The sequence below is a fragment of the Nerophis lumbriciformis genome, linkage group LG11, assembly GCF_033978685.3.
Source record: "Nerophis lumbriciformis linkage group LG11, RoL_Nlum_v2.1, whole genome shotgun sequence".
Taxonomy (NCBI): Eukaryota; Metazoa; Chordata; class Actinopteri; order Syngnathiformes; family Syngnathidae; genus Nerophis; species Nerophis lumbriciformis.
This window is the reverse complement of record NC_084558.2, coordinates 51683328-51705467: the sequence shown is the minus strand read 5'-3', so window position 1 is coordinate 51705467 and position 22140 is coordinate 51683328. Positions and strand designations below refer to the sequence as shown.

General features: G+C 38.5%; 1 protein-coding gene across 3 annotated transcripts in view; it reads right to left on the bottom strand.

Moving 5' to 3' along the window:
* LOC133610207 (M-phase phosphoprotein 9) overlaps positions 1–22140 on the bottom strand; it is a 104654-nt gene that overhangs the window by 25653 nt on the left and 56861 nt on the right. For all 3 annotated transcript variants that reach the window (XM_061966317.1, XM_061966319.1, XM_061966318.1), the window contains 2 exons: positions 21890–22050; positions 7401–7619 (listed from right to left, as the gene is read on the bottom strand). In XM_061966317.1, coding sequence (XP_061822301.1) covers positions 7401–7619; positions 21890–22050 — 380 coding nt within the window. The remainder of the gene's footprint in view (positions 1–7400; positions 7620–21889; positions 22051–22140) is intronic.

Here is a 22140-nt window from a genome sequence, read left to right as displayed (position 1 = left end):
TCTGAATGATTGGTGTTGGACATTTTCATATCGGTCAAGAAATGTTGAAATAGTAACACTTTTAACTGAGAAATGGTAATACGAAATTCCTGGAAATCTAGGATTTTTTGGAATTAGTCAAGGGAACGCCTGCAAATCCCGAATAGGCTGAACAGTTTGAAGTTGGAATGGTTTGAATCGGGTGAAAAATGTGGGAGGTGAGGAACTTTGAAAAATGTGCCATTCATTTCAAAAGGGAATATCATGGAAATTTGGGAATTTCATGAAAAGCGGGAATTTTTTAGAAAATGCAAAACAATTTTAATTTTCTGAATGATTTGTTTTGTAATTTTTCATATCGGTCGAGAAATGTTGAAATAGTAACATTGTTAACTGAGAAATGGTATTACGAAATTCCTGGAATTTCCGGATAACTGGGAATTTTTCCAGTTCAAAAAACTATTTAGTTTTTTGTCCTGACTAAGAGGAATGTTTTGACGGTGGACCGGTTGAAGTGGGTTGAAAAATGTGGAAGGAGTAGTCGACAGAAAGAAAGGTGAAAATAGGGTTTAGAAAACCAGGAATTCCTGGAAATTTTCTGAATTTGGAAAAATAGTTTGAATGTCCAGGATGAGTGGAATGTGTTGATGTTGGAATGGTTTGAATCGGTTGAAAAATGTGGGAATTGTGCAACTTGGAAAAATGTCCCATTCCATTCAATGGGAATTTCATGGAAATTTCGGGGAAAGCGAGAATTTTTTGGAAAATGCTAAAAAAAAAAAAAAAAAATTCTGAATGATTGGTGTTGGACATTTTCATATCGGTCAAGAAATGTTGAAATAGTAACATTTTTAACTGAGAAATGGTAATACAAAATTCCTGGAAATCTAGGATTTTTTGGAATTAGTCAAGGGAAAGCCTGCAAATCCCGAATAGGCTGAACAGTTTGAAGTTGGAATGGTTTGAATCGGGTGAAAAATGTGGGAGGTGAGGAACTTTGAAAAATGTGCCATTCATTTCAAAAGGGAATATCATGGAAATTTGGGAATTTCGTGAAAAGCGGGAATTTTTTAGAAAATGCAAAACAATTTTAATTTTCTGAATGATTTGTTTTGTAATTTTTCATATCGGTCGAGAAATGTTGAAATAGTAACATTGTTAACTGAGAAATGGTATTACGAAATTCCTGGAATTTCCGGATAACTGGGAATTTTTCCAGTTCAAAAAACTATTTAGTTTTTTTGTCCTGACTAAGAGGAATGTTTTGACGGTGGACCGGTTGAAGTGGGTTGAAAAATGTGGAAGGAGTAGTCGACAGAAAGAAAGGTGAAAATAGGGTTTAGAAAACCAGGAATTCCTGGAAATTTTCTGAATTTGGAAAAATAGTTTGAATGTCCAGGATGAGTGGAATGTGTTGATGTTGGAATGGTTTGAATCGGTTGAAAAATGTGGGAATTGTGCAACTTGGAAAAATGTCCCATTGCATTCAATGGGAATTTCATGGAAATTTCGGGGAAAGCGGGAATTTTTTGGAAAATGCTAAAAAAAAAAAAAAATTCTGAATGATTGGTGTTGGACATTTTCATATCGGTCAAGAAATGTTGAAATAGTAACACTTTTAACTGATAAATGGTAATACGAAATTCCTGGAAATCTAGGATTTTTTGGAATTAGTCAAGGGAACGCCTGCAAATCCCGAATAGGCTGAACAGTTTGAAGTTGGAACGGTTTAAATCGAGTGAAAAATGTGGGAGGTGAGGAACTTTGAAAAATGTGCCATTCATTTCAAAAGGGAATATCATGGAAATTTGGGAATTTCGTGAAAAGCGGGAATTTCTTAGAAAATGCAAAACAATTTTAATTTTCTGAATGATTTGTTTTGTAATTTTTCATATCGGTCGAGAAATGTTGAAATAGTAACATTGTTAACTGAGAAATGGTATTACGAAATTCCTGGAATTTCCGGATAACTGGGAATTTTTCCAGTTCAAAAAACTATTTAGTTTTTTGTCCTGACTAAGAGGAATGTTTTGACGGCGGACCGGTTGAAGTGGGTTGAAAAATGGGTAAGGAGTAGTCGACAGAAAGAAAGGTGAAAATAGGGTTTAGAAAACCAGGAATTCCTGGAAATTTTCTGAATTTGGAAAAATAGTTTGAATGTCCAGGATGAGTGGAATGTGTTGATGTTGGAATGGTTTGAATCGGTTGAAAAATGTGGCAATTGTGCAACTTGGAAAAATGTCCCATTCCATTCAATGGGAATTTCATGGAAATTTCAGGGAAAGCGGGAATTTTTTTGAAAATGCTAAAAAAAAAAAATATTTCTGAATGATTGGTGTTGGACATTTTCATATCGGTCAAGAAATGTTGAAATAGTAACACTTTTAACTGAGAAATGGTAATACGAAATTCCTGGAAATCTAGGATTTTTTGGAATTAGTCAAAGGAACGCCTGCAAATCCCGTATAGGCTGAACAGTTTGAAGTTGGAATGGTTTGAATCGGGTGAAAAATGTGGGAGGTGAGGAACTTTGAAAAATGTCCCATTCATTTCAAAGGGAATTTCATGGAAATTTGGGAATTTCGTGAAAAGCGGGAATGTTTTTAAAAATGCAAAAAAATTAGAATTTTCTGAATGATTCGTTTTGGAATTTTTCATATCGGTCGAGAAATGTTGAAATAGTTACATTTTTAACTGAGAATGGTACGAAATTCCTGGAGTTTCCGGAAAACCGGGAATTTTTCCAGTTCAAAAAACAATTTAGTTTTTTGTCCTAATTAAAAGGAATGTTTTGACGGTGGAAAGGTTGAAGTAGGTTGAAAAATGTGGGAGGAGTAGTCGACAGAAACAAATGTGAAAACAGGGTTTGGAATTCTGGGAATTCCTGGAACTTTGAAAAATGGTAGTTTGAATGTCCAGGATGAGTGGAATATGTTGAAAGTGGAATGGTTTGAATCGGTTGAAAAATGTGGAAATGGTGGAAGTTTGAAGAATGGCCAATTCATTTTGAGTGGGAAAAATATCTTGGAAAACCTGGAATTCTGGGAAATCTGGGATTTTTTGTAATTTGTCAAGGGAAAGCCCGCAATTCCCGAATAGGCAGAACAGTGTGGAGTTGGAATGCTTTGAATCGGGTGAAAAATGTGGGAGGTGAGGAACTTTCTAGTTAAACGCAAAAATTGAATTTATGTTCATCTAAAATGCAAAAATGCGTGATTATCTGAGTGATGACAACTTGAACCAGAAGCAGTATTTTAGCTTTTCCTTTGCGTTTAGCATGTTTTTAGCATAACGCTAACATCTTTGTTCATCAGTTGTTCTTTAAAAAAAGTCTAATTAAATAGTTGTCCAACTTTTGTTTCAGAAATGAAATTATAAAAAATGGCCCGAAATTAGTTTTTTGATTTTCATTTAAGTATTGGAAATTCGATTTTTGTGTTTATCCGGAAAAATAAAACCCATAAATGGAAAATACCCCAAAATCCAATTTTATGGCAATATTTTAATAAAAATCAACCTTTTTTTTTTGTTTGTTTTAAAATCTGCCATGTATAATAAAAATCGAAAAACGGCTTAATTTAGTTTTTTGATTTTCATCTAAGTATTGGAAATTCGATTTTTGTGTTTATCCGGAAAAATAAAACCCATAAATGGAAAATACCCCAAAATCCAATTTTATGGCAATATTTTAATAAAAATCAACCTTTTTTTTTTTGTTTGTTTTCAAATCTGCCATGTATAATAAAAATCGAAAAATGGCTTAATTTAGTTTTTTGATTTGTGTTTCAGAATTGGAACTAGAATGAACAGAAGGTACACAGACCTTATTCTATCTTTGTCATTATTTATACTTTTTGAATAAATTATGTGATAATGGTCCGTGTTCATTCTTTTTCCAATTCTGAAACGTAAATCCAAAAATAAAATTAGGGCCATTTTCGATTTTTATTTTACATGGCAGATTTAAAAAAAAAAAAAAAAGGGGTTAATTTTCATTAAAATATTGCCATAACATTGGATTTTGTGCTGTTTTCCTTTTACCAAGTTTTCCTTTTCCAGATAAACACAAAAATCGAATTTATGTTCATCCAAAATGCAAAAATGTGTGTTCATCTGTGTGATGACAAATTGAATCGGAAGCAGTATTTTAGCCTTTCCTTTGCATTTAGCATGTGTGTTAGAGATGCGCGGATAGGCAATTATTTCATCCGCAACCGCATCACAAAAGTCGTCAACCATCCGCCATCCACCCGAACTAACATTTAATCAAAACCGCACCCGCCCGTTGTGATATATCTAATATAGACGATGCAAGGCATTAGTGAGGTTATAAAGCTTTTGCCTGTTAAAGAAAGGAGACTGATCCAATGCAGCACAGACATTCAATGCGTGCCACGCTGTCACGGCCCAGACGCACACTAGTGCGCAATCATCTGGGAGCCGCGCTGAGCACACCTCCAAGCGCGCTCGCGCCACTCAAACTGCTGCAGGCAGCTGCGTTCACACATGCATCTGTAAGCCTTGTTTTAACATCCTGTGGCACTCTTCTGGGATCACGGCGGACGAAACTGCTCATGCTCAGGGTGTTTGTGGAGGTTCGGGGTTTTGCACAAATGTGATGCACCATGTTAGATGTCCCGGTTTTGTGACTGTCGTAGACATAAACAGCGTCGCAGCTCTTGCAAATCACGTAGCCAGCATTACTATCATCCTGATTTACAACCTCATAAAAACGAGTCCACGCTGAACTTTTCTGGCCTTTTTTTCCCCTGGTCTTTAGTATTCCCTTTTTTAGTTTGTCGCGTACCACGTTTGCTGCCGGCGTTGCCATCTCTTTTTTTTTTTCTTCTTCTGTTGTGGCATATGCTGCAGGTGCCTGCTCGTTTTTCGTATGTGGGTAACAACATTTAACTATGTATATATATTTCCCAATTGGTTTAACTGCCACCCACCTGAATCTATTTAAAATCTAATTTTTTTTAAATTTCAACCGCCCGACCCGACCCGCGGATAAAATCTAATTTTTTTTTTATTTCAACCGCCCGACCCGCGGATAATCCGCAGACTCCGCGGTTGTGTCCGCAAACCGCGCATCTCTAATGTGTGTAGCACAACATTCATTTCAAAAGGAATTTTGGGAATTTCGTGATGACTGGGAATTTTTTTGAAAATGCCCAAAAAAATGTGAATTTTCTGAATGAGTTTAAATTAGTGATGGGTCCGGCAACACCGATGCATCGGCGCATGCGTCGAGCTCATAGAGCAAAACCCTGTGTCGGTGCGCGTACCGCTTTTAGAAAGTCACGTGACCGATCATGAGCTGTTTTGGTCACGTGACCGATACGCCAACTGTGTCGCACTGACGCCTCCTCTGTGCCCTGTGAGCGGCTCTTTTCTGCAGCCGGAGAAATAATAACTAAGAAAAATCGTCTAAAATGTAATACGTCGGAAAAACTTTTTTTTTTTTTATAAAAATGTGTAAAAAAATTAAATTAAAAAAATTCCCAGTCCACAATCATCCACAACACGTTCTCTTAGATTTCCATGTTATGATACATGTTCACATTATTTATTGACTGTATCTAAAAAAGATAAAAATATATTTGTATTTAAATGAAGATATGAAATAATCCTAAATGAAATACAATGACTTGGTTTATATTATTGTATATACTAGGGCAGGGGTCACCAACGCGGTGCCCGCGGTCACCAGGTAGCCCGTAAGGACCAGATCAGTCGCCCGCTGGCCTGTTCTAAAAATAGCTCAAAGAGCAGCACTTACCAGTGAGCTGCCTCTATTTTTTAAATTTTATTTATTTACTAGCAAGCTGGTCTCGCTTTGCTCGACATTTTTAATTCTAAAAGAGACAAAACTCAAATAGAATTTGAAAATCCAAGAAAATATTTTAAAGACTTGGTCTTCACTTGGAATAAGTGGTAGAAAATGGATGGATGGATGTGTCTTCACTTGTTTAAATAAATTCATTAATTTTTTTACTTTGCTTCTTATTACTTTTAGAAATACAATTTTAGGGAAAAAATACAACCTTAAAAATGATTTTAGGATTTTTAAACAAATATACCTTTTTACCTTTTAAATTTCTTCCTCTTCTTTCCTGACAATTTAAATCAATGTTCAAGTATTTTTTTATTGTAAAGAATAATAAATATTTTAGCTTCTGGTTTTTCGACGAAGAATATTTGTGAAATATTTCTTCAAACTTACTATGATTAAAATTCAAAAAAATTATTCTGGCAAATCTAGAAAATCTGTAGAATCAAATTTAAATCTTATTTCAAAGTATTTTGAATTTCTTTTAAAAATTTTGTTCTGGAAAATCTAGAAGAAATACTGATTTGTCTTTGTTAGAAAAAATAGCTTGGTCCAATTTGTTAAATATTCTAACAAAGTGCAGATTGGATTTTAACCAATTTAAAACATGTCATCAAAATTCTAAAATTTATCTTAATCAGGAAAAATTACTAATGATGTTCCATAAATTCTTTTTTTAATTTTTTCAAAAAGATTCAAATTAGCTAGGTTTTCTCTTCTTTTTGTCGGTTGAATTTTGAATTTTAAAGAGTCGAAATTGAAGATAAACTATGTTTCAAAATTTTATTTTAATTTTTTTTCGTGTTTTCTCCTCTTTTAAACCGTTCAATTAAGTGTTTTTTTTTCATCATTTATTCTCTACAAAAAACCTTCCGTAAAAGGAAAAAAAAAATGTACGACGGAATGACAGACAGCAATACCCATTTTTTTATATATATAAATGTATTTATTTAGCTATTCTTGTTTAAATCACACTTACGTGTAACTTACAAATGACAATATATTTATTTATTTAAGTGTGAATCAAACTGGTAGCCCTTCGCATTAATCAGTACCCAAGAAGTAGTTTTTGGTTTCAAAAAGGTTGGTGACCCCTGTACTAGGGCATCAAATCAGTGTCAGTTGAGTCGGTCCATAGGTTGCCTGTAGGGATTTTTAATGTCCAGCAGATGTCAGTATTTAGTGACACAGTATCGACACAGTATCAATACAGTTTTGCAATGTGTCGAAAAGCTTCATGACGCCTCATCAACCCATCACTAGTTTAAATGTTAAAATGGCCAATTAATTTTGAATGGGAAAAAACGTCCCGGAATACCTGGAATTCTGGGAAATCTGGGAATTTGTCAAGAGAAAGCCTGCGATTCCCGAATAGGCTCAACAGTGTGAAGTTGGAATGCTTTGAATCGGGTGAAAAATGTGTGAGGTGGAGTGCGCCAAAGAAGCAGAAGAAGAAATAGATGCCTCTTGAACAGGACTAATGAGGCCAATGAACACAGCTGGTTAGCACTAAAGCAGCACGTTCAATAAAATCACTTTGAAATTGCTTCCAAAGAAGACACACATGTGACACATGGAGAGTACGTACTGGGCGTGGTGGGGCCGATGCTCCGTAGGCCCGGAGGAGGCAGCGAGGACGACCTGAGGCCGTCCGGAGACAAACTCCTCTGAGGTCCGAGCGGGCTTCGCTGGGCTCCACACGGGCTTCCTCCTCCGAGCGCCTCTCTTCCTGCTGTCTGACGCTCCTGCAGCGGCGATTTGTGCCTCAGCTCCACGACGCCCAGCGTGGGTCTGGGACTGGCCAGCCCTGCGGCGAGAATGACCACGTCGACTGTACTTTGAAGTTTCGACAGAACGTCACAGAAACACGACTCACAGTCGTCCCTCACCGCTTCGCTTCGTTTGTTTACATTCAGGAGCGCTAGCACGCTGTTAGCAGTGAGCTATTGTATCCTCCTACGGTGTGTAGTGAAGCATGTTTAGCTACTCCTCGTCCTGCAGTGATAATGATACTTGTAACAAACTTACTTTATTTGTCGCGGATTAGTGATTTAAAAGTAGCTAAAACACTGCCGATCCAAGCAAATCTTGCAAAGCGGTGTTTTTAAGCCAAAATGCGTCTATCTCCACACCGTTTCTGCTTGCAAGTGCTCCGTGCGTGTGCCTAATATGCACCTATGCTTGTATAACCAGCGATGTCACGACTATGGCGCGGAAATGTCCAGGATGAGTGGAATGTGTTGACGTTGGAATGGTTTCAATAGGTTGAAAAATGTGGGAATTGTGGAAGTTGGAAAAAAATCCCATTCATTTCAATGGAAACTTCCTGGAAATTTGGGAAATTGGGGAAAAGTAGGATTAAAAAAAAAAATGACTAAGCATGAATGTTCTGAATGAGCTGACTTGGTTGGTGTTGGAATTGTTTAAATTGGTCAAGAAATGTTGAATTAGTAACAGGTTTTTGATTGAAAAACGGTATTACGGAATTTCGGGAAAACCGGGAAATTTTCACGTTCTTAAACCAACTTGTGTTTTTGGCCTGTTTCAGAGGCGGTTGAAATGGGTTGAAAAATGTGAACGGAGTCATCGCACTGAAAAAGGTTGGAAATAAGATTGGAAAGAAAAAGGAATTCCTGGAAATTTGTAGAACGTGGAAAAATGGTTGTTTGAATTTCAAGGATGAATCGAACGTGTTGAAGGTGGAACGGTTTGAATCGGTTAAAAAATTGATCATTCATTTTGAATGGTGAAAATGTCCTCAAAGACTGGGAATTCTTGGAAATCCGGGAATTTTTTTTGTTATAATTGTGTAAAGGGAGCACGCAATTCCTGAAGGGGCTGAATATTTTTAAGTTTGAAGGGATTGAATCGGATAAAAAATGTGGGAGTTGTGGAACTTTGAAAAATGTCCCATCCATTTCAATGGGAATTTCATGGAAATTTTGTGAAAAGCGGGAATTTTTATGAAAATGCAAAGAAATTTGAATTTTCTGAATGATTCGTTTTGGAATTTTTCATATCGGTCGAGAAATGTTGAAATAGTAACATTTTTAACTGAGAAATGGTATTTTACAAAATTCCTGGAATTTACGGAAAACCGGTCATTTTTCCAGTTCAAAAAACAATTTAGTTTTTTGTCCTGATTAAGAGGAATGTTTTGACGGTGGGACGGTTAAAGTAGGTTGAAAAATGTGGGAGGAGTAATCGACAGAAAAAAATTTGAAAACAGGGTTTGGAATTCTGGGAATTCCTGGAATGTATTTGAACTTTGAAAAATGATAGTTTGAATGTCCAGGATGAGTGGAATGTGTTGACGTTGGAATGGTTTCAATAGGTTGAAAAATGTGGGAATTGTGGAAGTTGGAAAAAAATCCCATTCATTTCAATGGAAACTTCCTGGAAATTTGGGAAATTGGGGAAAAGTAGGATTTAAAAAAAAAAAATGACTAAGCATGAATGTTCTGAATGAGCTGACTTGGTTGGTGTTGGAATTGTTTAAAGTGGTCAAGAAATGTTGAATTAGTAACAGGTTTTTGATTGAAAAACGGTATTACGGAATTTCGGGAAAACCGGGAAATTTTCAAGTTCTTAAACCAACTTGTGTTTTTGGCCTGTTTCAGAGGCGGTTGAAATGGGTTGAAAAATGTGAAAGGAGTCATCGCACTGAAAAAGGTTGGAAATAAGATTGGAAAGAAAAAGGAATTCCTGGAAATTTGTAGAACGTGGAAAAATGGTTGTTTGAATTTCAAGGATGAATCGAACGTGTTGAAGGTGGAACGGTTTGAATCGGTTAAAAAATTGATCATTCATTTTGAATGGTGAAAATGTCCTCAAAGACTGGGAATTCTTGGAAATCCGGGAATTTTTTTTGTTATAATTGTGTAAAGGGAGCACGCAATTCCTGAAGGGGCTGAATATTTTTAAGTTTGAAGGGATTGAATCGGATAAAAAATGTGGGAGTTGTGGAACTTTGAAAAATGTCCCATCCATTTCAATGGGAATTTCATGGAAATTTTGTGAAAAGCGGGAATTTTTATGAAAATGCAAAAAAATTTGAATTTTCTGAATGATTCGTTTTGGAATTTTTCATATCGGTCGAGAAATGTTGAAATAGTAACATTTTTAACTGAGAAATGGTATTTTACAAAATTCCTGGAATTTACGGAAAACCGGCCATTTTTCCAGTTCAAAAAACAATTTAGTTTTTTGTCCTGATTAAGAGGAATGTTTTGACGGTGGGACGGTTAAAGTAGGTTGAAAAATGTGGGAGGAGTAATTGACAGAAAAAAATTTGAAAACAGGGTTTGGAATTCTGGGAATTCCTGGAATGTATTTGAACTTTGAAAAATGATAGTTTGAATGTCCAGGATGAGTGGAATGTGTTGAAGGTGGAATGGTATAAATCGGTTGTCGCGGATTAGTGATTTAAAAGTAGCTAAAACACTGCCGATCCAAGCAAATCTTGCAAAGCGGTGTTTTTAAGCCAAAATGCGTCTATCTCCACACCGTTTCTGCTTGCAAGTGCTCCGTGCGTGTGCCTAATATGCACCTATGCTTGTATAACCAGCGATGTCACGACTATGGCGCGGAAATGTCCAGGATGAGTGGAATGTGTTGACGTTGGAATGGTTTCAATAGGTTGAAAAATGTGGGAATTGTGGAAGTTGGAAAAAAATCCCATTCATTTCAATGGAAACTTCCTGGAAATTTGGGAAATTGGGGAAAAGTAGGATTTAAAAAAAAAAAATGACTAAGCATGAATGTTCTGAATGAGCTGACTTGGTTGGTGTTGGAATTGTTTAAATTGGTCAAGAAATGTTGAATTAGTAACAGGTTTTTGATTGAAAAACGGTATTACGGAATTTCGGGAAAACCGGGAAATTTTCAAGTTCTTAAACCAACTTGTGTTTTTGGCCTGTTTCAGAGGCGGTTGAAATGGGTTGAAAAATGTGAAAGGAGTCATCGCACTGAAAAAGGTTGGAAATAAGATTGGAAAGAAAAAGGAATTCCTGGAAATTTGTAGAACGTGGAAAAATGGTTGTTTGAATTTCAAGGATGAATCGAACGTGGTGAAGGTGGAACGGTTTGAATCGGTTAAAAAATTGATCATTCATTTTGAATGGTGAAAATGTCCTCAAAGACTGGGAATTCTTGGAAATCCGGGAATTTTTTTTGTTATAATTGTGTAAAGGAAGCACGCAATTCCTGAAGGGGCTGAATATTTTGAAGTTTGAAGGGATTGAATCGGATAAAAAATGTGGGAGTTGTGGAACTTTGAAAAATGTCCCATCCATTTCAATGGGAATTTCATGGAAATTTTGTGAAAAGCGGGAATTTTTATGAAAATGCAAAAAAATTTGAATTTTCTGAATGATTCGTTTCGGAATTTTTCATATCGGTCGAGAAATGTTGAAATAGTAACATTTTTAACTGAGAAATGGTATTTTACAAAATTCCTGGAATTTACGGAAAACCGGTCATTTTTCCAGTTCAAAAAACAATTTAGTTTTTTGTCCAGATTAAGAGGAATGTTTTGACGGTGGGACGGTTAAAGTAGGTTGAAAAATGTGGGAGGAGTAATCGACAGAAAAAAATTTGAAAACAGGGTTTGGAATTCTGGGAATTCCTGGAATGTATTTGAACTTTGAAAAATGATAGTTTGAATGTCCAGGATGAGTGGAATGTGTTGACGTTGGAATGGTTTCAATAGGTTGAAAAATGTGGGAATTGTGGAAGTTGGAAAAAAATCCCATTCATTTCAATGGAAACTTCCTGGAAATTTGGGAAATTGGGGAAAAGTAGGATTAAAAAAAAAAAAAGACTAAGCATGAATGTTCTGAATGAGCTGACTTGGTTGGTGTTGGAATTGTTTAAATTGGTCAAGAAATGTTGAATTAGTAACAGGTTTTTGATTGAAAAACGGTATTACGGAATTTCAGGAAAACCAGGAAATTTTCACGTTCTTAAACCAACTTGTGTTTTTGGCCTGTTTCAGAGGCGGTTGAAATGGGTTGAAAAATGTGAAAGGAGTCATCGCACTGAAAAAGGTTGGAAATAAGATTGGAAAGAAAAAGGAATTCCTGGAAATTTGTAGAACGTGGAAAAATGGTTGTTTGAATTTCAAGGATGAATCGAACGTGTTGAAGGTGGAACGGTTTGAATCGGTTAAAAAATTGATCATTCATTTTGAATGGTGAAAATGTCCTCAAAGACTGGGAATTCTTGGAAATCCGGGAATTTTTTTTGTTATAATTGTGTAAAGGAAGCACGCAATTCCTGAAGGGGCTGAATATTTTTAAGTTTGAAGGGATTGAATCGGATAAAAAATGTGGGAGTTGTGGAACTTTGAAAAATGTCCCATCCATTTCAATGGGAATTTCATGGAAATTTTGTGAAAAGCGGGAATTTTATGAAAATGCAAAAAAATTTGAATTTTCTGAATGATTCGTTTTGGAATTTTTCATATCGGTCGAGAAATGTTGAAATAGTAACATTTTTAACTGAGAAATGGTATTTTACAAAATTCCTGGAATTTACGGAAAACCGGCCATTTTTCCAGTTCAAAAAACAATTTAGTTTTTTGTCCTGATTAAGAGGAATGTTTTGACGGTGGGACGGTTAAAGTAGGTTGAAAAATGTGGGAGGAGTAATCGACAGAAAAAAAATTGAAAACAGGGTTTGGAATTCTGGGAATTCCTGGAATGTATTTGAACTTTGAAAAATGATAGTTTGAATGTCCAGGATGAGTGGAATGTGTTGAAGGTGGAATGGTTTCAATAGGTTGAAAAATGTGGGAATTGTGGAAGTTGGAAAAAAATCCCATTCATTTCAATGGAAACTTCCTGGAAATTTGGGAAATTGGGGAAAAGTAGGATTTAAAAAAAAAAAAGACTAAGCATGAAATGTTCTGAATGAGCTGACTTGGTTGGTGTTGGAATTGTTTAAATTGGTCAAGAAATGTTGAATTAGTAACAGGTTTTTGATTGAAAAACGGTATTACGGAATTTCGGGAAAACCGGGAAATTTTCAAGTTCTTAAACCAACTTGTGTTTTTGGCCTGTTTCAGAGGCGGTTGAAATGGGTTGAAAAATGTGAAAGGAGCCATCGCACTGAAAAAGGTTGGAAATAAGATTGGAAAGAAAAAGGAATTCCTGGAAATTTGTAGAACGTGGAAAAATGGTTGTTTGAATTTCAAGGATGAATCGAACGTGGTGAAGGTGGAACGGTTTGAATCGGTTAAAAAATTGATCATTCATTTTGAATGGTGAAAATGTCCTCAAAGACTGGGAATTCTTGGAAATCCGGGAATTTTGTTTGTTATAATTGTGTAAAGGAAGCACGCAATTCCTGAAGGGGCTGAATATTTTGAAGTTTGAAGGGATTGAATCGGATAAAAAATGTGGGAGTTGTGGAACTTTGAAAAATGTCCCATCCATTTCAATGGGAATTTCATGGAAATTTTGTGAAAAGCGGGAATTTTTATGAAAATGCAAAAAAATTTGAATTTTCTGAATGATTCGTTTTGGAATTTTTCATATCGGTCGAGAAATGTTGAAATAGTAACATTTTTAACTGAGAAATGGTATTTTACAAAATTCCTGGAATTTACGGAAAACCGGTCATTTTTCCAGTTCAAAAAACAATTTAGTTTTTTGTCCTGATTAAGAGGAATGTTTTGACGGTGGGACGGTTAAAGTAGGTTGAAAAATGTGGGAGGAGTAATCGACAGAAAAAAATTTGAAAACAGGGTTTGGAATTCTGGGAATTCCTGGAATGTATTTGAACTTTGAAAAATGATAGTTTGAATGTCCAGGATGAGTGGAATGTGTTGACGTTGGAATGGTTTCAATAGGTTGAAAAATGTGGGAATTGTGGAAGTTGGAAAAAAATCCCATTCATTTCAATGGAAACTTCCTGGAAATTTGGGAAATTGGGGAAAAGTAGGATTTAAAAAAAAAAAATGACTAAGCATGAATGTTCTGAATGAGCTGACTTGGTTGGTGTTGGAATTGTTTAAATCGGTCAAGAAATGTTGAATTAGTAACAGGTTTTTGATTGAAAAACGGTATTACGGAATTTCGGGAAAACCGGGAAATTTTCACGTTCTTAAACCAACTTGTGTTTTTGGCCTGTTTCAGAGGCGGTTGAAATGGGTTGAAAAATGTGAAAGGAGTCATCGCACTGAAAAAGGTTGGAAATAAGATTGGAAAGAAAAAGGAATTCCTGGAAATTTGTAGAACGTGGAAAAATGGTTGTTTGAATTTCAAGGATGAATCGAACGTGGTGAAGGTGGAACGGTTTGAATCGGTTAAAAAATTGATCATTCATTTTGAATGGTGAAAATGTCCTCAAAGACTGGGAATTCTTGGAAATCCGGGAATTTTTTTTGTTATAATTGTGTGAAGGAAGCACGCAATTCCTGAAGGGGCTGAATATTTTTAAGTTTGAAGGGATTGAATCGGATAAAAAATGTGGGAGTTGTGGAACTTTGAAAAATGTCCCATCCATTTCAATGGGAATTTCATGGAAATTTTGTGAAAAGCGGGAATTTTTATGAAAATGCAAAAAAATTGGAATTTTCTGAATGATTCGTTTTGGAATTTTTCATATCGGTCGAGAAATGTTGAAATAGTAACATTTTTAACTGAGAAATGGTATTTTACAAAATTCCTGGAATTTACGGAAAACCGGTCATTTTTCCAGTTCAAAAAACAATTTAGTTTTTTGTCCAGATTAAGAGGAATGTTTTGACGGTGGGACGGTTAAAGTAGGTTGAAAAATGTGGGAGGAGTAATCGACAGAAAAAAATTTGTAAACAGGGTTTGGAATTCTGGGAATTCCTGGAATGTATTTGAACTTTGAAAAATGATAGTTTGAATGTCCAGGATGAGTGGAATGTGTTGACGTTGGAATGGTTTCAATAGGTTGAAAAATGTGGGAATTGTGGAAGTTGGAAAAAAATCCCATTCATTTCAATGGAAACTTCCTGGAAATTTGGGAAATTGGGGAAAAGTAGGATTAAAAAAAAAAAATTACTAAGCATGAAATGTTCTGAATGAGCTGACTTGGTTGGTGTTGGAATTGTTTAAATCGGTCAAGAAATGTTGAATTAGTAACAGGTTTTTGATTGAAAAACGGTATTACGGAATTTCGGGAAAACCGGGAAATTTTCAAGTTCTTAAACCAACTTGTGTTTTTGGCCTGTTTCAGAGGCGGTTGAAATGGGTTGAAAAATGTGAAAGGAGTCATCGCACTGAAAAAGGTTGGAAATAAGATTGGAAAGAAAAAGGAATTCCTGGAAATTTGTAGAACGTGGAAAAATGGTTGTTTGAATTTCAAGGATGAATCGAACGTGGTGAAGGTGGAACGGTTTGAATCGGTTAAAAAATTGATCATTCATTTTGAATGGTGAAAATGTCCTCAAAGACTGGGAATTCTTGGAAATCCGGGAATTTTTTTTGTTATAATTGTGTAAAGGAAGCACGCAATTCCTGATATAGACAGCAGGACGGTGGCCATGGAAGTCGGAACCCGCTAAGGAGTGTGTAACAACCCACCTGCCGAATCAACTAGCCCTGAAAATGGATGGCGCTGGAGCGTCGGGCCCATACCCGGCCGTCGCCGGCAGCGAGAGCCGCGAGGGCTAGGCCGCGACGAGTAGGATGGCCGCCGCGATGCACGCTGAAGCCTCGGGCGCGAGAGACATCGCACCTCCACGCGCTTGGAGGTGCGCTCAGCGCGGCTCCCATATGATTGCGCACTGGTGTGCGTCTGGGCCGTGACAGCGTGGCACGCGAATGCCTGTGCTGCATTGGATCAGTCTCCTTTCTTTAACAGGCAAAAGCTTTATAACCTCACTAATGCCTTGCATCGTCTATATTAGATATATAACAACGGGCTGGTGCGGGTTTGATTAAATGTTAGATCGGGTGGATGGCGGATGGTTGACGACTTTCTGATGCGGTTGCGGATGAAATAATTGCCTATCCGCGCATCTCTAACGGTGACCATATAAAACAACTTTAACACTCTTACTAATAATGCGCCACACTTTGAACCAAAACCAAACAAGAGTGACAAACACATTTCGGGAGAACATCTGCACCTTAACACAACATAAACACAACAGAACAAACACCCAGAATCCCATGCAGCCCTAACTCTTCCGGGATACATTATACACCCCTGCTACCACCAAACCCCGCCCCCACCCCAACCCTGCTCCCTCACACATCAACCCCCCCCCCCCCCCCCCCTCTGTGCGTCGGTTGAGGTGGGCGGGGGTGTATAATGTATCCCGGAAGAGTTAGGGCTGCATGGGATTCTGGGTATTTGTCCTGTTGTGTTTATGTTGTGTTACGGTGCAGATGTTCTCCCGAAATGTGTTTGTCATTCTTGTTTGGTGTGGGTTCACAGTGTGGCGCATTATTAGTAAGAGTGTTAAAGTTTTTTTTTTTATACCGCCAACGTCAGTGTAACCTGTGTGGTTGTTGAGTAAGTATGCCTTGCTGTCACCTATGTGAGCAAGCGGAAGCCCCGTTCAACATGTGGCTGATCAGGCACGCTGGTTGTAGTGGGCGCTATATGCTGTACCATCACGGCACGCATGACGCTGACAAGCGCTATTCATATAAAACTCGCGTGCCGCACCAGCTTAAAAAGTTCATATAAAAGGTGTGGGCAGCGTGTCTGAGACCCCTGATTTATACATAGCACAAAGCAAAAAAAAAAAAGTTTGTAAGCAGTGTTATTAGGGCCCGCATGGCCCATTGCATAAGGACTCCCAAAGGGAGTCCTTATGCAATGGGACATAAGGACCTATTGAATTTGTAAGGTTTTATTCTTTATTCTTCCGCCGCCACATTAAACTGTAATTTGACCCACTTAACATGCTTCAAAACTCACCATATTTGACGCACACATCAGGACCTGCGAAAATTACCTTTTTTTAAAAAAACCAAACCTCAAAACTCAAAATTGCGCTCTAGCGCCCCCTAGGAAAAAAAAAAACTAGACTGCCTATATCTCCCACTAGGAAGATCGGAGAGACATGTAACAAAAACCTGTATGTAGATCTGACTTAGACCTAGTTTTCATAATTGCATATCATCGGGCAAAAATCAACAGGAAGTTGGCAATTCCCCCTTCAAGACAAAAAAGTACTAAAAACAGTCACTTTTGCCTCTTTGAGCTGTAATTTGACCCCCTTAACATGCTTCAAAACTCACCGAACTGAACACACACATCAGGACTGGCAAAAATTGCGATCTAATAAAAAAACCTAACCCCAAATCTCAAAATTGTGCTCTAGCGCAATTTTTTAATGAAACTCACAAAAAACTGCTCCTCGGATGAAAAAACTGACAAAACTGCCTGTAACTCCCACTGGGAAGGTCGGAGAGACATGAAACAAAAACCTCTATGTAGGGCTCACTTAGACCTACATTTCATAATTTGACAATCCCCAGCAAAAATCAACAGGAAGTTTGCTATTCCCCCTTCAAAACAAATTTTTTGTAAAAACCGGTCACCTTCCTTCAAAAACTATCTCCTCTGAGCGCGTTTGTCGTTTCGGCTTCAAACTAACACAGGAGAGAGATTAAACCCTTGTGTATAAAATAACAGAACAGCGTTTTAATACCTGCTCCGGTTTTGATTTTATGACCCTTCAAAGACCCGCTGCGCTGATGCTGCTGCGCTGCTGTTTTTTTAAGATGGCTGCTTAAAAGCAGGAAGCACCAGCGTGCCCACACAATGCAGACAAGGTAGGTACACTAGACAAAAGTCTTGGGACACTTATGACTACCACCGGACAAAAGTATTGGGACACTTAGGCCGAAAACTGGACAAAAGTATTGGGACACTTGGGACTACAACTTGACAAAAGTATTGGGACACTTAAGACTACAACTTGACAAAAGTATTGGGACACTTAGGCCGAAAACTGGACAAAAGTATTGGGACACTTGGGACTACAACTTGACAAAAGTATTGGGACACTTAGGCCGAAAACTGGACAAAAGTATTGGGACACTTAGGCCGAAAACTGGACAAAAGTATTGGGACACTTGGGACTACAACTTGACAAAAGTATTGGGACACTTAGGACTACAACTTGCCAAAAGTATTGGGACACTTGGGACTAAAACTGGACAAAAGTATTGGGACACTTAGGACTACCACCTGCCAAATACGCGGGCCCGACCAATGCTGCTTGCAGCTTTAATTTCATTTAAAATTTCAAAAGTTTTTGCGGCTCCCATTGTTTTCTATAATTTGCGAAACTGGTCAAAATGGCTCTTTGACTGGGAAAGGTTGCCGACCCCTGTCCTAGGGTGTGTAGTGAAGCATGTTTAGCTACTCCTCGTCCTGCAGTGATAATGATACTTGTAAGAAACTTACTTTATTTGTCGCGGATTAGTGATTTAGAATGCCGATCTAAGCAAATCTTACAAAGCGGCGTTTTTAAGCCAAAAATTTGTCTATCTCCACACCGTTTCTGCTTGTAAGTGCTCCGTGCGTGTGCCTAATATGCACCTATGCTTGTATAACCAGCGATGTCACGACACGAATACGGCGCGGAAAAAAGAAGAAAAAAAAATCTACCGGTATTTTTCAGAAGCAGTACAGTACCATTTTTAAATCATTACTACGGCGGTACTTTATTAGTACCGGTTTAGCGTACAGCCCTTTTGGAAAGTTTGAACAGAACAGTTAGTGGGGCGGTATGGCTCGGTTGGTAGAGTGGCCGTGCCAGCAACTTGAGGGTTCCAGGTTCGATCCTTGCTTCCGCCATCCTAGTCACTGCCGTTGAGTCCTTGGGCAAGACACTTTACCCACCCAACCTAAACCAGAGCCGCCCACACTGCTTTAAATGTAACTTAGATACTGGGTTTCACTATGTAAAATCACTTTTTGAGTCACTAGAGAAAAGCGCTATATAAATATAATTCAGATGAATTCAGCTTTTAAGGTTTCTCATGGGGAATATTACTTCAGACACCAAATAGAGAAAGGAAAAACATCATGGACCAGACAAAAGCTACATCATAGTGGCTAAGCTAAGCTAGTACAGTAAACCCTCGTTTTATCGCTGTTAATTGGTTACGGGCCTGACTGTGGTTAATACATTTCCGTCAAGGAGATAATAATAATAAATGTAATATTATCATAAAAACCTGTTTAGACGACAGCGCGTTGTCATGTTCGGGTGGGTGGAAAAACAAACAGTATTTTTCAGAAGCAGTATAGTACCGCTTTTAAATCATTACTACATTAGTACCGGTATACCGTACAACCCTTTCGGAGAGTTTCACCGTAGAACAGACTAATTCAGCTTTGAAGATTTCTCATGGGGAATATTAATTCAGACACCAAATAGAGAAAGAAAAAACATCATAGACCAGACAAAAGTGGCTAAGCTAAGCTGGTAGAGTAAACCTTTGTTTTATCGCTGTTAATTGGTTACGGGCCTGACTGTGGTTAATACATTTCCGTCAAGTAGATGCATCAATAGTAGCCTCTCTTCTGGAATAGTTCCAGTAGAGTTTAAACATGCAGTGGTACGACCTCTACTTAAAAAACCCAGCCTCGACCCCTCTCTCCTCTCTAACTTCAGACCTATCTCTAATCTTCCATACATTTCCAAAATATTAGAGAAGGTTGTCTACAGTCAGTTGTTGCCCTTCTTAGAGGATAATGCTATCACTGAGCTGTTCCAGTCCGGTTTTAAAGCCCTCCACAGCACAGAGTCAGCGCTTCTAAAAGTTTTTAACGATATCCTCCTGTCCACTGATTCTGGTAAATATGTTGTCCTGGTGCTTTTAGATCTGTCTGCTGCGTTCGACACCGTCGACCACGCCACCTTAATCACTCGTCTTGAGAACTGTGTGGGCATTAAGGGCGCCGCCCTCAACTGGTTCCGGTCGTACCTAACCGACAGGAGTTTTTGTGTAAAAGTAGACAGTTTTATGTCGTCCACAGCTCCTTTACCACATGGGGTCCCCCAGGGCTCAATCCTTGCCCCAATCTTATTTGCGCTTTACCTTCTCCCCCTTGGTTCTATTTTTAGGAAGTACAGTATTGCATTTCATTTTTATGCCGATGATTGCCAGATTTATTTTCCCATGGCACAAAATAACACGGTTCAACGTCTTATTGACTGCCTGCACGACATCAAAGTCTGGCTTTCAGCTAACTTCCTGAGCCTAAATGAAGATAAAACAGAAGTTATGTTGTTCGGTCCAAGTCGCTCTCCCTCCCCCAACGTTGACCTCGGCACTCTGACCCCGTATCTCAGCGACTCTGTCACAAACCTGGGGGTAAAGTTTGACTCAGATTTTAAATTCGAAAAACAAATCAGCAGCGTCGTTCAAAAAAGCTTTTATCAATTACGCCAAATAGCGAAAGTGAAACCGCTTCTATCAAGACATGATCTTGAGAAATTAATCCACGCTTTTATCTCGACTCGTCTTTATTACTGTAATGCCCTGTATGTTGGCATTAGCCAGGCCTCCCTCGCCCGCCTGCAGCTCGTGCAGAACTCTGCTGCTCGTCTGCTAACACAGACCCGCAGACGTGAGCACATCACCCCTATTTTAGCGTCCCTTCACTGGCTCCCTGTGCGTTACCGAATACATTTTAAACTCCTTTTATTTGTTTTTAAATGTCTAAACAACCTCGCGCAAACCTATCTCTCCGACCTCCTTCAGCCTTACTGCCCCCCCCCCCCCGATCCTTAAGATCAGCCGATCAGCTGCTGTTGACGGTCCCTGACACAAGGCTGAAGCTTAGAGGTGACAGAGCTTTCGCCGTTGCTGCTCCCAAGCTCTGGAACGACCTACCCCTGAGTGTTAGACAAGCCTCCTCTCTTCCTGTTTTTAAATCTCTCTTAAAAACATACTTTTATTCCATGGCTTTTAACACTGAGTGATATCCATCCTGCAATGGCGCCCCATAATACACCTGCTGTGATCCTGTTTTTATGTTTTTATTAATTCTATTTTAATTATTTATTTTTTATCGTGTTCTGTTTGTGTTGTGTTGTGTTTGCTCGGTACTCGTTTTATCTTTTAACCTGCTCATTGTACAGCACTTTGGCTACCCCTGTGGTAAATTTTAAATGTGCTCTATAAATAAAGTTGATTTGATTTTGATTTGATGTTATTAATGAAAAATTTAATAGCATAAAAACCTGTTTAAAACCTTCTAAAATGACAAAAAATGACCTACAGTTACCTTTACGCTTCCTTTTATCCAATGTAGTAATGAGCCAATCAGTGACCACGATACTGAACAGCAGGCTCTGATTGGTTTGCTCTCATCTAGCGGCCAATACTACTCTTCCATTGATATTTTTACTGCAATTATAACGCTTAATTTCTGTCATAAACTAGACTATTTTTTTAAAAATAAGACAGAGTGAAGCGGCAAACTTGAGGCGAGGGACGACTGCAGCAGCTAATGTTAGCGGCTAATGTTAGCGGCTAATGCTAGCGGCTAATGCTAGCGGCTAATGCTAGCGGCTAATGTTAGCGGCTAATGCTAGCGGCTAATGCTAGCGGCTAATGCTAGCGGCTAATGCTAGCGGCTAATGCTAGCGGCTAATGCTAGCGGCTAATGTTAGCGGCTAATGTTAGCGGCTAATGTTAGCGGCTAATGTTAGCGGCTAATGATAGCGGCTAATGTTAGCGGCTAATGCTAGCGGCTAATGCTAGCGGCTAATGCTAGCGGCTAATGCTAGCGGCTAATGATAGCGGCTAATGATAGCGGCTAATGTTAGCGGCTAATGTTAGCGGCTAATGTTAGCGGCTAATGTTAGCGGCTAATGTTAGCAGCTAATGATAGCGGCTAATGCTAGCGGCTAATGCTAGCGGCTAATGCTAGCGGCTAATGCTAGCGGCTAATGTTAGCGGCTAATGATAGCGGCTAATGATAGCGGCTAATGATAGCGGCTAATGTTAGCGGCTAATGTTAGCGGCTAATGTTAGCGGCTAATGTTAGCGGCTAATGTTAGCGGCTAATGTTAGCGGCTAATGTTAGCGGCTAATGTTAGCGGCCGTTTTCTGTGTCTCTCACAAGGAGCTCTGCTCTCCGTGGCCCTGGTCTCCTCCATCTCCATGATGGCTCTCATGATGGGCGTCAGAAGGCTGGGCGTGGTCTCCCGCTGGCCGGAGCTCTCCTCCTGGCGTCTGGCGGACTGCGGCGAGACCGCCTCAACACCTTGCGGTGATGCACACCTGGAAAAAAAGGAAACCCACAAGAGTAAGTTTGGAGCGTCTGACTGAATAAAATGTCAGCGCTGTGAAAGTTATTTGTTGATGCGTGCG